The following is an 18,385-nucleotide window of genomic DNA, read 5'->3' on the forward strand; positions in this document are numbered from 1 at the left end:
TCACGCCGTGCTGTGGAACATGCAGCTGTGGAGCTTCGAGCCAGGCCTCCCGCTGTTGTGTCTGGCTGGCTCTGAAGTGTGTAAAACACCATAAATCTGTCCGCGCGAGAGGGGGACCCTCACAGCGGAGAGCATTAACTCACAGGCCCCTAGTCTTGCATGAAATGATTACAGACCATAGTACACAGCTCGGACAAAAAAAAGTTGGGGCGGGGGGTGGGGTGAGTGATGTTGTGTTTCATTCAGAGAGGATGTCCACAGACACATGTCCATCAGTGTAAATGTGGCGAACTGCCAAATGCAGTGACTATATAAGCAGTGCAGATCACTGGATCAGTGTAGTCACATTGGACACCAGGCCCTCAAAACATGCAGGTGAAGCAGCTAGCAAGACATACAGTAAACAATGTCCAACCTTATTGAAGTTGGATTAACAGGGATATAAATTCAAGTGTGATCAAACCCATGGTAGCGGTGTGTAACATGAAAATAAAATGAAAAACCTGGTAGCAATTTGTCTTCTCCACCATTCACAAAAATAGATAAGGACTGTAGAAGATAAAGAATATACTAAATATACTAAATATACTAAAATACAAATTATACTAAAGAAAACTTCTAAATAAATCTAAATCAATTGTAAAAAACAGTATCCACATATTGGGTGATTAATCAATCAGGTGCGCTTGCAATGACTGAAGCGGGGACTGAGCCTGTGGTCCTCTGTGCATAAGGTAAGGTAAGGTGCTCTTTGTGAATGAGTGTCATGGTGATGGTCAAACAGTGCAACGGTGCAAGAATAAAGTCTATATATCTATGTATAAATAACTATATTAAGAAAGGTATAAGTGTGGTCACATGTTCGGCTGTGGCATGGAGGGAGGGGTTGTGCATATGTGCTAATAAAAGCCATAAACAGTGAGGCAGAAGACAATGGTAAAGTGGCTAGTGGACAGACAGTTCAAGACATGGAGGTGGTGAAGAGGCAGACAGACTATGCGGAGAAGTCTATTTCTCCTCTTCCCTTAAGTGATGCATTGAACAGTTCAATGGCCCTGGGGATGAATGACTTCCTTAGTCTGTCTGTTGTGCAAGGCAGTGAGTGAAGTCTCCAGCTGATCAGGCTCTTCTGTTAAACAATAGTGCTGTGGAGTGGATGACACTCATAGTCCAAGACTGAGTAAGACAAAAGTCAAACCCATTCATTGATTACATAATTAAAAGGCTCCTCAGATGTAACAAAATGTTCAATTGAACTGGATGGTCCATCCCAATGTTCATTCTCCCTAAATCCTCTCTGGTGTCTGTTATGTGAAAGTGTTGTGAATCAGAATCATTTCTGTAAATGTACATACTGTGTACTTCTTATGGTCATTTGTGATTTTTGTATACATGTGTATGTATCTCTTGTGTCTTTGGTCTGTATATTCAGAGTATCCTTTGTTTATCCTTGAATTCATAAGCCTAGGCCTTTTGCCTATCACCAGGTGTGAAACGTTAGTGTTGTGTAGAAACAGTATGGGGCCAGGCCTTTGAAGAACTTCCCTTTGTGTGTAACTTAAATATGGTAGACTAGTTTTTGTATAGTCAGAGAATACTGGTGAAACCCATGATGGGGTGACACAAACATCCATCTCTCCCTTGAGGGGCACCGGCCCCTGATTGAAAAGAATAAAAGCCTGGATCCTGATATTCCATCGTCCTGACTGAGTCTTAAGAGAAATATGGTAGTAAAAATATGCTATCATATGTTAATGCTATAGGCCTAATTCAGACTACTTGTGGAATGATAGAAAACACTCTTCTTATTCGCTGATCTTATATCATGTAAAAGACCCTTGATTTCAATATGGTTTCTTTCCCATGTTAATAAAGACAGTGGTCTGTCGTATGGCGCATCTCTGGTTTGTTGTTAGCACCAATGAATATAACAAAAATATCTTTAGGCTCAAGGTCATCACGATGAAGAAACTCAACTGTTTTGCCTTCACTCATGAGCAAGATCTGGACAGCACCCTTATGTTTAGCTTTAGGGCTGGAAGCTATCAGGTGCTGGAAGCAGGCCAACATTCCTGGGGACATCTCCCCACACTTCTCCATTTGGTTCATCGCTCTCAGGACGTCGCTCAGATAGTTATTCTCAATTTTTACTCTTCGATCAGGTCGGATCTCAATGGCACTGGAGGGGTTCAGAGTGATGTAGGTGAGGTGCAGCTCTCCACATATGATCTTCAGGTCCACATTGCCAAGACCTTCCTTTTTAGAGGCCACTTTCTCATGTGCCTGCTTCATGCAACTCTTAATTTCATCCCTGCAACAATGTCCAATAAAGTGTGACTCACAAATGTCTTCAATTGTCAGCTGCTTATTATTCACGTTGATTTTCTGAAGCAGTTTGAGATCATTATTGTCACTCCGCACAACATAATAGAAGGGAGGGGGGTCAAATGGATATGAAAAGAATGTGAAAAGTCCTTGCTCTCCTTCCACCTGTAGTACAGCATTGGTCTTTTTGGACATGGGCATGGCCTCTAGAGCTTTCATGGCATAGTCCAGGTTCAATTTTAAGACTGAATCCAGAATGCCTAACTCAGTCTTAACTGATAGGATGCATTCAACATCAAGAGTGTTGACCTTAAAGACTCTCCTGTGGAAAAGAATGGTAGCCTCATACATAAATATACAAAGATGCACAAAGTATGAAACATTATTTCCAACCAAACTCATCTAAAAAAGTTACATCATGACTGAAAACATTAATGAGTGACTGAGAAAGATGTTTTACCACACCCAGTCATTGTTTTATACAGCTCATTTTGCCTTTAACAGCCAGCCCCATGATATTGTTTCTATAGCCTACAACAACTCTACAACTAGCCTACTACCGACTAATCAGGTTTAGGCCTATTTACATTCAATCATTGTGTTAATATTGTTTATTGTTTGTTCATTCATCTTCCACATCAAAAAATACTTCCAATGTTTGTCTTTGTGTGTCTCCTGGCGCCAAGCAGCATAGGCCTACCCTACCACTGGAGAGCCAAGCAATGCTAGATTTAACATTCACCAATTCCATTTTATCACTCACTTTGAATTAGGCTACTGGAACGCTCACCAGATAGCCTGGCGAGCCAGACCCACATTAATTTAAAATGTAGGGTCTGGGCACTCACCGTTCGCAGTGCTCAGTCCGAGGGGCGGGATAATCAGTTGTCTTTCAAATTCCCTCTGCACGCAATAGGATATTTGTTTTCAAGTAGCAGGGAATTCAAGCCAAACCGTTGCAACTCTGCCATCAATCATTATGTTAAGCCCACCAAACGACTCTATACACGATTTCAATGTCCTGATTAAGTTTCGATTTCTGGAGCTCACAAGCCAACGGAGAGTTGCTAGACTAGCCCTGGCAGCAACTAGGGGCGCGTCTAGATTTCTAGGCTACTCACCAGACCTAGGTTATTTCAAATAACAAAATGTGCCTTGTCTAGGCTTAAACGTTTAATAACAATGTTTTCAACCTTGTGGCAAATTAACTATAGACATCTATTTTCTTAGCCTAGGCTACAATCTTCTAAACATTTTCCCCCAGAGTGCAATTTTCTATGTGACCAAAATGGAAAAATAAATAAATCATTAACTTACTTTATATCTTCAGAGGACGTCATGCTGGTTGCCGTAATAAGTCTAAGCCTATTCTATCCTATAGAAATAATCACAATTTAAAATCAACTTCTCTTCAAAATATGCCTGCTCTTAACAGGGAAATCTTGCGGTGTCAGTGACCTCGAGAAACGTGAAAACCTATTGTAGGCTATACAGTCTATGGTGAAAACTCCTCGGATTTCTCATTTTAATACTTGTTCACTTTCATTTCCTGGTTAAGTTTCGTTTTCCTCTGGACCAAGGGACATCAGACAGTAGCCTACTTTAAAGGGCCGTGCATTCTGCATTGATTTTTGTAGTAAGCAAGTTACGCAATGCAGTTTGTCACTTAATGCTTCGCTGGTTTAACGTGATGAGAACGGTGCAGACTTAACTGATGGGTTACTGATATACAATTCTGACTGTGACATGATTTAAGCATACAGCAAAGTCCTGTAAAAATGTAATTTTAATGTAGCCCAAAATGATAGGCTATTAAAAAAAAGTCAGACTTTCTGCCCTACCAAAATGTATGGTCACCGCACGCTACTGGCCCTATCTATATTATATATATATATATATATATATATAGTCAATGTTTTTTCTAAGCAGACACTTTTGTCCAGAACGTAGGCTACATTATATTTTAACCAAGGAGAAATTCCAGACAGGGTTTAGGCTAGTTTTTGTTTCAGGGACAGGTTACCCCTACTTTGTTTCCAATTTTCACAAGCAAACTCAGACAAACTATGAGAAATGTAAAAGAATTCCTCTACCAACCTTTGCTTTCTCCATTTTGCTTCCAGGTTTGTTTGTTTATTTAATTTAAGGCCATTTCAGCAACTAAGGCTATTTAATGGCCAGAGCATTGTGTGTTATAGAAACTTAAATATGTTTTTTTAAATCGATGCTAGTAAGATATTCTAAAACCTTCAAAGGTGGAACCTTACTAAAATCATCTGCTAAAGAATCTTGACAATAAAAATCAAAATATGTCTTATTGTGTCATTGAGGATTCATATGATTTAAACTGGCATATCTTACATAGGCAGTGTTGCAGAACTGTTTGGATTTACATACAAGTTGGTTCAATATTGCAAACAACTCATCTATATTATATTTGACCACGTCTGCTTACGGAAACACTGTTATAGACCATTGTACTGGGCACTGGTTAGAGAAGTGGTGAGGAGAATTAAAAAGCATAAAATTGAAATGGACATGAAACGTAAGCTTTGTTTTTAATTCAGAAACAAGTCTGCATGTACATTGTTTTTCAATACAAGACTGCCGACGAGCAATCACACACTTTAAAAAGGAGGTAGCCGAAAGACAAAAATAGAACTACAGTCTATACATATATACATATCAAATAGAAATGCTGCATTGAAGGCCTTTATACATAATAATCAGCTGTGCTTAAGTGTTAAGAGGTCTTTCAGAGAAAAGTCATCTCCCAGCTACAGAAATCCAGATTTGACCCATTTTAGCTAAATATTTGATGACTTCATTCATTAAGAACCTGGAGGCAGGAAACACAGGAAAGATAAGTAACAAAAAATCTTTATCTGATGTATATACCTCTTGCTTCCAAATTTGTAATCTATAACAGTGTTTGTTATTCATTAACGCAGCTCATTCTTCATCCCTGTCCTTTTCAACAGGAATGAAGACAGCTAATGCACTGTTCAGTTATTATTTTAAGGCAGATTACCTTCTGATTTGTCTTGATCTATGAATGCACAATGAAGGTCACGCTACTCTATTCATCATCCCACAGGTCAATATCCTGGACCTTGTGACTTTGAACTTGGCTGCCTGCATCAGTGAAGATGAAATGCTGGGCACTGTGGTAGGTATGTCTGCCACTGATGAGCTCGACCATCTCCCCATCGCTCTGGAGCACAATGCGGCTGTTCTCCCCCTGGTACTGGCTGTGGTTGGCCAGCAGGTGCTGGAAGCAGGCCTGCAGGCCTCTGCTCAAAGCTCCCTCCTTCTCCATGCTGTTCTTCACCTCTAGGACCTTCTGCAGGGTCAGCGCCTTGCCCAGGTTCACCCGGTGCTGCGGCCGGATCTCGATGGTGTCCTGGGGCTGTGGGGTGGTGTAGGTGAGCCGCAGCTCGCCGCACGCAATCTTCAGCTCCACGTTGGCCAGGCCCCCATCGCTGGCGGCCACCACCTGCTGCGCCCGCACCATGCAGCTCTCAAACTCGTCGCGGCACCGGTGGCCGACAAAGTGGGTCTTGGCAATGCTGGCGCAGGTCAACCTGGCGCCCACCTGAACTCTCTGGAGCAGCTCGGGGCCGGCGGCACCCTGACGGACGGTGTAGTGGAGGCTGGGGTTGCCCGAGACGAACTTGACCAGGTGCCGCTCTCCTTCGACCAGCAAGGAGACATCCCTGCGTTTGGAGGCCGGCATGGCATCCAACGCCTCAATGACGTGGTCCAGGTTGGACTTCAAGTGTGAGTCCAGCAGGCCCTCCTGGCGGAGTTTCACCTTAGCGGACAGCAAACACTCCAGGTCGAGCATGGGAACGGTGAACTGCTTCCTGAGAGGACATAGAATGACAAAATTGACAAATGAACAAACTGAGGCAGAAATGAATGGCTTCTTTTGTGACAAATCTCACTGTGATGCTGTGGACCAGCAACAGACCTTGTAATTCACACTAGAATTAAACCCAACATGCAATTGCTTGAGTTTGAACAGGTATGCAATCAAATCCACATTAGGCTACAATAGAGTAGCTCTCAACAATAGACCTACTAATTTTGGGGAGTATAATGCAGTTAAAAACCAACTGATGTGTGAATAAATTCCATAGTATAAAGATAGGCAGAGTTGACTGAACATTGGTGACAAATGTCCAGTTCGCCTTGTATAGATTGAGTGTTAAACGAGCCAAGAATCTAAGCCAAGATTCTAAGCCAAGAGCCAAGAGAATCTAACCTGAGGGCGCCTGATAACAAGTAGGGAGCAAATTGAAATCTACTTCCACTACCATCGCTGTCCATAGAATCGCTTGTGGCTTCCTCTGAGTCCAGTCTTAGTATTGGTTTGGAATTTGCTGTGTGTCCATTCCCCCAAATAGATTGACAGATGTCGAAATATAACCAGTGACGCTCATTGCCGGTTCTCTGATAGTGGTCGTTAATCTTCAAGTATTTTGATTTCAGTGCTTTCAGTCTGTCAATCACCTGTGATTTGCTTTTATGAACACCTCTTTCGTGAAGAATGTCTGAAATCCTCTCATACAACAAAGCATCTGTAGCACTACCAGACATTTGACCATCGAATTCTTCTTCTGCGCAAACAGACAACAGTTGACTTGTTTCACTGTGGCTCCAATTTGAGGCAATTTCTGTCTCATGTTTTCGTCTTTTTTTGCCTTTTAAATCGTCCTTTCCTTCAAAGTCAAAGTCAGCCTCCAGTGTGCCATCCACAACTGTAGGACTTGTTGAGTGGCTTTTCCCCCAAATCCTTTGGCATGTGTCAAAATACATCCAACTTTGTTCACCATCACTTTTCCGGCAAGCAAGGTATTGTTTTTTAAGATATTTTAGTTTGGTGATGATCTGCCCTCTGCTTTTGTGGATGCCTTTCTTATGGAGAGTGTCTGAAATCCAATCAAAAACCACAGCATCACGTGCAGTACCACTCATCTGGCTATCAATTTCCTCTAGCAGACGAGTAGACAAAAGTTCTAAGATTTCGTAGCTGGTCCACCTTGAGTGGTTGTTATCTGAATATGTCGTTCCTTCAACATCTGCGGGCTCCAACATGTTCTCCACGGCAGTAATGTTAGGACTTGGTGAGCGGCGATCTTTCCAAATAGTTTGGCAGCTGTCAAAATATATCCAACTTCGCCCATTGTCACTTTCTCGGCAATTGTAGTATTGTTTTCGAAGTGTTTTTAGTTTTTTGATGATCTGCGATTTGCTTCTGTGGATGCCCTTTTCGTGAAGAATGTCTGTAATCCTGTCGTAAACCACAGTGTCGTGAGCGTGACCGGTCATCCGACTGTCAACTTCGTCTTCGGCACGAGTAACGTTAGATAACAGCTCTTTTACTTCGTGGTGGGTCCAATTTGCCATCAGATCTGCCCTGTGTTCAGTGGTTTTGCTCTCTGGTTCTACCGTTCCTTCTAAAGTTACGTCAATTTCGGCCTCCAAACTCTCCTCACCTGCGGGACTTTCTGAGCTGCAATCTCCCCAAATAGTTTGGCAGATGTCGAAAAACATCCAATGTTGCCCATTGCCACTTTCTCGCAAATTTCTGTAGTGTTTTCGAAGTGATTTGAGTTTGCTGAGGACCTGTGGTTTGCTTCTGTGGATGCCTTTTACGCGGAGAATGTCTACAATCCTGTAGTAAACCATAGCATCGCTACGAGTACCAGATATCTGACAATGAATGTCATCTTTGGCACGAGCAGACAACAGCTCTGTCGTTTCATAGTCGCTCCAGTTCTCATTCGTAACGTTATTTGTCCGACATGTCGGTGTTTTTTTGTTTTCTAGCTCAGTCCGGTCTGGGTCAGGGTCGGTCACGCTGCTCTCCACACCAACGGAACTTGTTGAGCGGTTATTCCCCCAAATAGTATCGCAGACGTCGAAATACATCCAACTTTGTCGTCCATTGTCATGATAATGATGGTATTGTCTTCGAAGGGATTTTAATTTACTGATTACCTGGGATTTTGTTCTGCGAACGCCTCTTTCTCGGAGCATCTCCACAATCCTGTCGTAAATCACAGAATCACAAACAGTGCCTGTTATCGCACCATGAATTTCGTCTACTGCACGGACTGACAGCAATTCTATTATTTCGTGGTAGTTCCAGTTTGAACCCATGACCGTCTCAGGCGGTTTTTACAACAGATTAGTATTTTTTTCTCTTCAGGTTTTCCTTCTGCAGACTGCATCTAACTTAATGTTTTCCGGCGCAATGTTACTACGTCATCGACTGTATCCACGTGACATGATAGGCGCAGAATCTTCTGCTAGGCTACAACATTCAGTTTTAAAGGAACCGTATGTAAGAAATGTATTTCAATTAATCATAAAATGGCCCTAATATGTCACTAGACATTAAGAAATCATGTTCATTTCAAATACGTATATCACTGACAACAGTAATCCGGCCAGGATATTGTCATTTAAAAAGTGAAGTTTCAGCCCTCAGCTGATGTTGTCATGTTGTCATGTCATGCGCCACCCTCCACCTATCTACTAATCACAAATTCAGTAGGCTAGTGTTTCGGCATCCGGGTTGCCAGTGGGGTATACTACGAAGCACGTTAGACATATCTAGGCTATGTAGACATATCGAGGCTTCACAAAGCTTTGACTAAGGGGTATACGTTAAGTGATTCTACGATAGCAGTTATGTGATATATTTTTCAGCTCAGATATGTGCGCGTTCTCGGTGTTGGGATAACGCTGGCCAATCGTGAAACGTGGAGACGCACAAGACCGCCTCTATTTAAATACAATTACTTCCGCATTCATGAGCGTTAGCTTAATCTACACTGCGGTCATTTTTTGTGGCTAACCTTATAACATCAAATAAATCAATGGTCATCAGTTGTTGTATGGTATGCACGTCCATAGTGGGATATTTGCACACACAGCACTATTACAGCGCATTCAAGCTCCAAAATGTTAGTAGAGGCGGAGCCTATAAGATAAATGACAGAATCCTACACGTGAGATTCATTTTTAAGACAATTGATTGGTCAGTGGGGGGTAGATTACACGATTTGAGCTATAGGCCTAATTTAGCACATAACCTCCTCCCGACCAGGTTTGGTTGACAGCATAAGATACCATGATGATATAGCGACACTAAAACAGATCCACTTTCGTGCCACAGTATACCCTGGCTTTGAGCGCAACATACCTCGCTAACCCACTAACCTCATCTCACCTCATCTAATCTCATCGCCATCTAGTGGTTGCGTTCCTAGCGGAGTGGATGGGATTTTTTTTAGAAAAAATATATCTCGGTGCACATTGGGATCTTAATTTAATGCCTTCATTATGTTAGGCACTGGGGTCACCTCTATTGCTTCAAGTGGTCATACCTTATTTTTAGGATTAGTTGAATTGTTTTGAGTTTTTGTCGTAACATGGTGATAATGGACTACAGTTGCATGTGACGTCACAGGTTTGGGCGCTTAATCTTTAACTGATCAATACGGCAATTTGCTTAACTGGCTTAACATATTTTTGTAATAACTGAACGTGATGTAAACCGCATGGTGATAACCTTTATGTCTGGATAACTGGTGTTGTGCTTCTACTCACATGAAGAGCTGACAGTAAGTGTTAAGTGTCAATATATGCTAACCAGGCTAATAAACAAGCCATGCTACCGTGAGTAACGTGGAAGGGTAAAGTCACGTGACTTCTTTTGTAGTTTGTTTATGAAACAAAAGGAGCAATTTTGATTTTTTTAAATAAGGCAAAATAGTGTCTGGCATTTTCACAGTTAGAAGATTATTACTGTATAGACACTGAAAATTATTTTTGGTGGATAACATTGCTGATTTGGCTTCACAATATTTTTTTAAAAATAGGTCTATAGGACTTAACATTGGAGCTGCTCTTCGATAGGAACGCAACCACTTGCGGCGCTGGTTTTCACTTTCCCTCCCTATACCCCACAGCTCTGCCCGTCAGGGGGTAGGGGGAGGGGATACACCGCTCTACAGTATTTTGAAAGTGATTGCAGTACCAGTTTTAGAAATCTAGACGCACCCTAGCGGCGCACCCTAATTTGCTCAGCCTGTACGTCTAGTATCAAACCATAGGGATTTCTATTGGCTGACGCCGTGGACTTCATCCAATCACAGCGCTCTATTTTGTTAGAGAGTCTTAAGGCGGGCTTAACAGGATAACGACAGTCCTGCGACTGTGAACAACAAGGAAGGTGGCTATGGCGAACGAAGAGCGGTTGTTTGAATCGGCGTTGGCGTCAACTTTGGAGGAGTTGGACTTGTGCTTTTCTTTGAAAGTTGAGCAACACAATGCACTTAAGTCATTACTTTCGAAGAAGGATGTATTTGCCGCTTTGCCGAACCCGGATAATGGATATGGTCGTAGAGCTGGCCTATTGCATGCCTAGGCAGTTTGAAAGACAATTCTCTGCCCGCCCCTTGGATTAAGCGAGGTGAATGGTTCGATTCCAGACTATACATTTCAATGATATAGGATGGCCCGCCAGGCTAAGTTTTTGGCCAATCTTATACGGTTCCTTTAACTAACATTAACATTAGCCTAGTTGTTAGGAATGTTTGCTTGTAATTTTCAGAAGACAATGACATTTTCAGATTTAATTGCTTTTATTTTCCATGTGCAGTAGACCAACACCATAACAGAAGAGAGACCAAATATTTACCCTCTACAAATAGGCCTACCCTAGGCTAGCCCTAGCCTAGGCCTACTTTGTAAAAGTCGACACAAGATAGCTTAAAAGGAGAGGCTACTAAATTGTTGTTGGCAAAAGCCTTTTAAATTAGGCTTATGCCTATTAGGGATTTGTGTCTCCTATAGATGGACCTTTAGAAAGATCTTTGACCTTGTTATTGTGTTTTTTTTTTTTTTTTTATTATTGTTAGGGAATTCAGGATATTCAAGGCCATCTTTCACACTGAGACTGTTTATCAAAACAAGCCTGCCCCAATTCAGCACTCAAAATACAGGCAGGAATGCTGAGGGTGTGAGAGGTGAGAATAACAAAAACATAAATGTTGGCTTGTCTCCATAGGTTTCAGTCATGCAACCCTTAATCAGTTCCTCTGGATGTCCAGAAGTAAAAATGCTTACATGGATCAACAGTTAAAATGAGATAATATCTAAATTGTGCTGTAAACATTTCAATGAACTGTTTTCAAAGATATGTATGCCTGGTCCGGTTTTAGAATATGCCTGGACCCCATTTTATTCAATTGCTGAACAAAAATAGCCTAGAAATCTAGACGGACATCTGGCTCGTCACGCTAGAACAAAAATGTTCCTACAACTCGAATTCTGAAAAAGTTGGGACACTGTAAAATGTAAATAAAAAAGAATGATTTACAAATGTCATGTGAACAATATATTTCGTTTAGAATAGTTCAAAAACAACATATCAACTGCTGAAGGACAGAAATTTGACTATTTCATTGAAATTATAAGCACATTTTGAATTTGATGATAGCAACACATCTCAAAAAAGTTGGGACAGGGGCAACAAAAGGCTGGAAAAGTTGAGTAATGATAAAGACAACAAAAAAAAAGGAAAATTTCACAGCTACCTACCTCAATAGACGGCATTGGACCATTAAACCACACAATGATCCAAAACATATAGCCAAACAAGGCAAGAAATGGTTAACAGAGAACAATATCAACATTTTAGAGCAGCCAAGCCAGAGTCCAGACCTCAATCCGTCAAAAAAGTGAGCACAAGATCAGAGTGATGGCAAAGAATCGTTTCTGCCTCAAAACCTGGATTGCTGCTATAAAGGTGCAGTTTAGAATCTTTGTGGAGACATGGAGAGGCTTTTGGCATGTGGCAGTGTCATTTTCAGTCAGAACAAACATTGGTCAAGAGAAAATCAACATTAAAATAATATTTGCCAGGGTATGAATAATTTTATTCTTAACTGTATACTGTCACCCAAACAATGTATTTTCAGGGAAGACCTGAATATTTCAAGTAAACAATTCCAAAATTATAACAATATTTAAACAATATTTATCCATAGAGGAAGAGTCCATGTGCTAAAATGACCTGTCTGCAGTCCAGAACTGTGGAATTGGGTGCATCATGGAATGAAAAACATGATTAAGAACTTTTTCGGAATGGGGTACGGTTGTATTTAAGTACTTCTTGAAGCCCTTAAGAAACTCCGGAGGAATCACGCTGCAACACGTTTTTGCTACATTAATCAACAAAGATTCAATAATTGTATTAAATAATTTGATATAGGCCTACTTGCAAAATATCTTACATTTCACTCATGATGGCTGAGTAGGTCCTCACTGATAGGCCAGCTCTCACGACGCAGGTGTTTCTGTCCCCAATATAGACAGGTGACATCTGTCCTGCCAGAAATAAACAAAGTTCACAAATTATTCCATGCTTTATCCATTTTGGCTTTTGAGTTGAGGCCTACAAAAAAAACTGAATACAATGAAATGCTTTGCAGAGACCATGGCTAGGATAAGAAGTATCTCACTTGCAATGGCCGTGGCTCCCCTCCTCTGTGTTGACTGCTAAGAGTTCTGAGGCCAGATTATAAAGACTACCATGTGTTTACTGCCCAGCTACTGCCCTCACAAAGACACACAAACACATACTCACATGCATGCACACACCCCTTAGTTGTTAAGTGGTTTCTCAGAATCGTCCTCTCCGAGGTTTTATTTACACATCACAAAAGAGGTGGTTATGTGAGCAGAACGGATACTTTGAATTAAAATAAAATAATGTATTATATCCTTTAACAGCTTTCTTATATATTGAGAGTTTGAACAGTGAATGACAAGCTGTATTGTGTTTAAAAAAAAGTTATTGTCACTTTATTGTGGTTGGCCAAGACAAGGGGCCCTAATTTAAATGGCAGGCCAAGTGCAAGGTATAATGTCTGACTAAGGTTAATTCAATAATGAGGCAAATCTATTTACTAATTGTTCATTAGACACTTTGCTCATTGAAAGACTTTGTACTATGTTTGCCATTTTAATTATGGCCCTAGGTAGTTCTCAACTCAGATGTTCCCCAGATCACATTTCTCTCTAACTTGACCTCATAAAAATGTTTGCAAAAGTTTGTTCATGAGCTGGCCTTGACATGACCCTGAACATGCTGACATGATGTAATGGCAACAAACATTTTTCTTCCCAACACAACAATGCTGACTTTCTGTGAATAAGGTACAAGGCACTGACTCAAAGGCTGGCATCACATCATCCTCTGAGGAGGTGTGAATTGAAAAGGACTCTTCAGAATATGCTGGGATGGCTGGGAGTGTGCATGACACTCGGGTTCTGAGACTATGCACATTGTGGGAGTTGGTCGAGCGTGGAGGCCTTTACCCAGGCCTTTGCACCAAGAACATTGGTGGGGTGAATGTCGGCTACTATTTGTTGGGGGACTCTGCCTTTACAGAATTGGCTCCTGAAACCATTTCCTGACAATGGCCGACTGACAGCAGAGCAACGACCTATACAACAAGAAAATGTCCAGGCCCTGGGTCGTGGTTTAAAATATGTTTGAGAGACTCAAGGGTAGGTGGCGCTGCCTTATGAAGAGCAATGACAGTGACATTGAACTGGTGAAACCCATGGTATTGACCTACTGTGATCTTCACAATCTTTGTGAAAGTCATTGGATACACCTGTTGCAGGAGAGCCTGTGGTGCCACTAGCGCAGGATGCAGAGGAGGGCAGGGATGTACGTGACAGTCTGATGCGGTACTTGATAGGCAGGTTGGTTTTGTAGGCTACCAATCACAAATTCTAACAATGGAAGCTCAAATAATTGTGTAGGCCCACCATACTGTTTCCAAGCTTACCACTCAGTGGAAACACTTATGTTGTCTGGAGATAGAAAGTTGCCCATAGGATCCATAGATCCCCATCATTCTTAATGACCCACATCAACTGTCATCATTTACAGGGTGTCTTGAGATTGTCTTCTTATATGGCAGTCTTTTTTACAGGATGCATGAAATACAAGGATACAAGGATACAAGGAAGTTTATTGTCACATGCATATAGTTACTGGAAGTAAGAAATGCAGTGAAATTATGTCTGGTGTCAGCCTATTTGTGCAAAGTGGGGGGTAAAAGTGCAGTAGAAGAGGGGTTTAGTAGATTAAGTGGCAAGGGCTGCATAAGAAAGGTGGGGGAGGATTGGAATTGGGGGAGGGGGGGCCACCAACAAGGAGCAAATATTATTGTGGAAGTATCTTCCATTGTGTGTCATTTTGCAAATGTTTCCAATATGCCCACTGAATACAAAGATGCTGTTGTTCTATAACTGAAGATGACTGGTGCTGAATTTCATCCATCTTCTACCTGGATAATGACTTAGCCAATCTCACAGCCCCTATGATTCTGTGGCCTGTTTGGTAGCCTAAACATGGTGTCATGGTAGCCTAAACATGGTGCAGTTTGGCCCTATTAGAGACAGTTTGACTTGTAATGGGAATCCAAATTAGCTTGGCCTCAATTAAATGTAATCGTCATGGGCGGATTATGAACCTTCGGGCCCCTGTATTAAGGGCCCCCCACTAATTGTCGCATATGTGGGAGGGGGGGTTTGGGAGTCCTCCGCCAGAAAATTTTTAATTTGTTTAATGTGATTTCCTGTATTTTGGTGCATTTTGGGGATGGCCAATACTAAATTCAATCAGATTCATAGCCTACACCCTGATTTGTTGATATTGAGGCAAGGATTCCATGCAATGGCTTGGGCTTCAGGGCCCCCTGACCCCTTGGGCCCCTGGGCCTGGGCGCGGTAGGCCCGTGCAGTAATCCATCCCTGGTAATCGTACATTTTTTTTCTTATACTCCCGTTTTTCATATAGGCCCACACTAACTCAGAAAGGCTCTTGTACATAACTCTTGTACACACAAGCCAAGGGCTCTGTTTGTGAGCAGAATGGCACCAGCACATATCGACATCTCAATTATAACAATTCAAGGTCACTGTTTCAAGAGCCAGTTGAATAGTCTGTAGCCTATTTGCTTATTACAGGGAAGGCAACGTGAGCATGACAGAGTAGTGAGGAATAATAAGAGACGTGGGTGAGGTGACTTGGAGTGGTGTGTGTAAATCAAACAGGATTGCGCAGCAGGGCTCCAGTGACTGCCTCCATCGGAGGTGAGCTGGCAAAGAGGGGACCAGAGCAGGGAGGCGTGGAGCGCAGACCTGCGCGGCTTTGGAACCAATTTGAGAGGCCTTGTGATGCAAAACCATTCCTCGGCAACAGACAGTTCCCATGGCAACGTGGAGCTGCCAAAGTTCCGCGTTGACGAATGACAGCTCCCCTCGCCGCGCGCGGTCTGGCTTGTGTGAGTTGCAGACGGCGGGTCCCTGCGCCTCAGGGCTGCCAGGGGGTTGGGGGGGGGTGGTGGGGGAGAGGACATGGGGAGATAAGGAGAGATAGCAGGGAGAGGGTGAGGGAGGGAGAGAGAGTGCGGGGGACTTTTTCTATCTATCAAAAAGGGACACTGTCATGATGCACTCTCTCTTTCTCTTCCAATTTTACCACCCGCCGCCTCGAACAACAACAAAAAACAGAAACATATGCAGGCAGATGCATTCCTCTATCTTCTCACTGCATTGTTACATACACATCCACACACACGCACATCGACACTCATACACATATACGCACGCCCGCGCGCGCCACACACACACACACACACACACACACACACACACACACACACATACACACAGTGACACTTTGAGCCCTCATGGTGGATAACATCACTACATAATCTGTTTTATCAGCATTCTGATTATCTTGCATCCCCATCTGATGCAGATCCCGTTCCCTTTACAGGGGACGCCTCCTGGAACGGATAATGGCAGGACACAGTGGTTTAGCGTGGCAGACACACCCTCCACTTTAAATAAACCACATAGGTAAACGCTTACATTACAATGCACTGCACATGTGCTCTGCGATCACTTAGCCTCTCCGCTCTGTGTGCACCTTCGCTGCTGCGGTGACAACAAGCCCTCGGGGTTGCTTTAGGTTCGGTGATGAATCGGAATGACAATAACAAACACTACCTCCCCTCCCTTTAATTATTATTATTATTATTCAGAAGCCTCCAACACCCCACACCCGACCCCGTCTTCCTGTGCGCTGAGCTGCGGGTGCAGTGAATGCGTGAAGTCAATCGCATGCGAGTTGTTGCTGTGCAGAGGCCAGAGCACTCAAGTTAAATTGCTCCGAATTTTTCCCCTCCTGTGCGTCGCTGCTCCGGCACAGCCCCCAGCGGCAGAGAGCCGAGCGCGGAGGCTATTATCTGCGCGGTGTCGGGAGTCACAGAGGCGTGGAGTTACAGCTCATAGCAGCAGAGGGTGATGCCGGAGCGCCAAAGACGAGCGAGGAAGCAGGCAAGGAGGGCGGGCAGGGCGGGAGGGGTTGGGTAGAGGGGAGGAGGGGAGCAAACCACTCGAGGCTGACAGCAACAAATCTGTATGGATGAGCAGAGCGGAGAGCGAATCCCTTGCCTTCCAGCCATATCATGATGAGCCCCCACATCGCTGGACCAGACAGGAGAAAAACAACAAAAACAGGAACGCTTTAGAAATGAGCTGCTGTCTTTGATTCTCTGTGTGTGTCTGTGTCTATGTGAGAGAGAGGTTGTTTGTGTGTGTGTTTGTGTGTGTGTGTGTGTCCATGTCTGCGTGAGAGACTGTGTGTGTGTGTGTATGTGTAAATAAATATATATATGAGATTGGTTGTTTGTGTGTACTTCTGTGTGAGAGGATGTGTGTGAGAATGTCTGTGTGACAGAGGTTATTTGTGTGTGTGTGTGAGTGTGAACCCCCATGTGAGCCCTTTTTCTGCTTCTGTAATAGTCTTTTTTTTTTCTCTCCCCCCCCTCTGTACTGCGGCTCAGGGTCTGAAGACGAAGGCTTTGTAACAGGCGTGGCTCGCCGCGTTGCTCGTGCCCTCCGGGGAGCCTGGCCCGCCGCAGCCAGTAAATATTGTTTCCATAGAGATAATAGAGATGACAGGGGAAGGAAGTGTGGAGGTGACTGCCTGTGTGTCAGGAAGATTAATGGACGCTGCACGCTGGAGAGCAGCCGCCAAGCCTTCTTTTAGCACAGGGTAGAGAGGCTGGGGAGGGGGAATGAGGGGAGGGGGGGAATGCCACGCAGGTGGAGGGGGGCCAGGACAAGTGTCACTGGTGCTGTTGGAATAATGAGGGGAGACAGAGATAGATAATGAGGAGAGAGCGAGCGAGAAAAAGAAACAGAAAGAGAGAGCATTAGGGGTGTGTGTGTGTGTGTGTGTGATGGAGAGAGGTTGAGTGTGATCTTCCGAGTGTATGTGTGGGGGGAGCAAAAAGGGTGCAAGATTGATGAAGAGAGGACTGTGAGTGCCTGAGAGCGAGAGAGAGAGAGTGGGGGGAATGAGCGAGAGTCTGGGGGATGAAAAATAAGTGGCTCCTCTGTGCCACTCTGGAGAGTGCTGGTAGCATTACGTAATGCTACTAATTCCTCTAGTGCTTTTCTGCTTCCACTGCTGCTGCATGATCTCAAGGAGCATTAGGAGGCTTACCCAGGCATCTCAGGGAATCAGGAGGAGTGCATATGGATGCACTTAAACATACAGCTAAGATAATAGTGTAATGCAAAATGTATGACTGAAGATCACTGCATTATTATCATGCACCAAGCCATCATTCGTCCAGTCTGATTGTAAGATGGAGTTTGCAAAATGCCTTTGCTGAATTCGTAGTCACCTACATACGCACCTATGTGCCTGTGTGTGTCTATTTGTGGCTGTGGATAGCAGCGTCCAGACGAAGGTCATACCAAACACCAACAGCAAAGTTTCTCAATGACAAACCACAGTAGGCTACTACATTTTGGCCTACATATTTCAGGTGCATGGGTGAGGCAGATCTGTTTGAATATTTCAGCCATGACATGTGAAGGTACTCAAAGGATGTGTGATGAAAAGACGTATCACTTTAATAAGCAGGAGCTGGTTTGGAATTTG

The 18,385-nt window shown here is 43.2% G+C and overlaps 2 protein-coding genes across 7 annotated transcripts; both read right to left on the bottom strand.

Annotated features, from left to right (window-relative positions):
* LOC125312367 lies at window positions 1-3,924 on the bottom strand. The gene is made up of 3 exons (XM_048270875.1): window positions 3,643-3,924; window positions 1,978-2,647; window positions 1-96 (listed from the first exon to the last, which is right to left on the bottom strand). Exons 1-3 carry the CDS (start codon window positions 3,663-3,665, stop codon window positions 1-3), a joined length of 789 nt encoding a protein of 262 aa, XP_048126832.1. The 5' UTR covers window positions 3,666-3,924.
* A 940-nt stretch (window positions 3,925-4,864) lies between these two features.
* Window positions 4,865-12,910, bottom strand: LOC125284740. 6 transcript variants are annotated; one of them, XM_048228864.1, is made up of 3 exons: window positions 12,867-12,910; window positions 12,639-12,732; window positions 4,865-6,191 (listed from the first exon to the last, which is right to left on the bottom strand). In XM_048228864.1, the coding sequence occupies exons 2-3, from the start codon at window positions 12,725-12,727 to the stop codon at window positions 5,405-5,407; spliced, it is 876 nt and encodes a 291-aa protein (XP_048084821.1). In that variant the 5' UTR covers window positions 12,728-12,732; window positions 12,867-12,910; the 3' UTR covers window positions 4,865-5,404. The 6 variants fall into 6 exon arrangements, with proteins under 6 accessions (XP_048084821.1, XP_048084822.1, XP_048084820.1 ...); XM_048228865.1 differs by having other exon boundaries at window positions 12,639-12,727; window positions 12,867-12,881; XM_048228863.1 differs by having other exon boundaries at window positions 12,639-12,727; window positions 12,841-12,872.
* Window positions 12,911-18,385: the final 5,475 nt, after the last annotated feature.

Source organism: Alosa alosa, chromosome 19 (assembly GCF_017589495.1).
Source record: "Alosa alosa isolate M-15738 ecotype Scorff River chromosome 19, AALO_Geno_1.1, whole genome shotgun sequence".
In the NCBI taxonomy this organism is placed as follows: domain Eukaryota; kingdom Metazoa; phylum Chordata; class Actinopteri; order Clupeiformes; family Clupeidae; genus Alosa; species Alosa alosa.

Bases quoted from the DNA above. Each gene is read 5' to 3' on its own strand.
- LOC125312367 (XM_048270875.1), bottom strand. From the start codon at position 3,665: ATGACGTCCTCTGAAGATATAAA. The intron at 2,648-3,642 runs GTAAGTTAATGA...TCTTTTCCACAG, and splicing joins ACGTCCTCTGAAGATATAAA to GAGAGTCTTTAAGGTCAACA. The intron at 97-1,977 runs GTTGAGTTTCTT...TCGCGCGGACAG, and splicing joins TCATGAGTGAAGGCAAAACA to ATTTATGGTGTTTTACACAC.
- LOC125284740 (XM_048228862.1), bottom strand. From the start codon at position 8,493: ATGGGTTCAAACTGGAACTACCACGAAATAATAGAATTGCTGTCAGTC. The intron at 6,192-6,592 runs GTTAGATTCTCT...ATGTCCTCTCAG, and splicing joins TTGTTATCAGGCGCCCTCAG to GAAGCAGTTCACCGTTCCCA.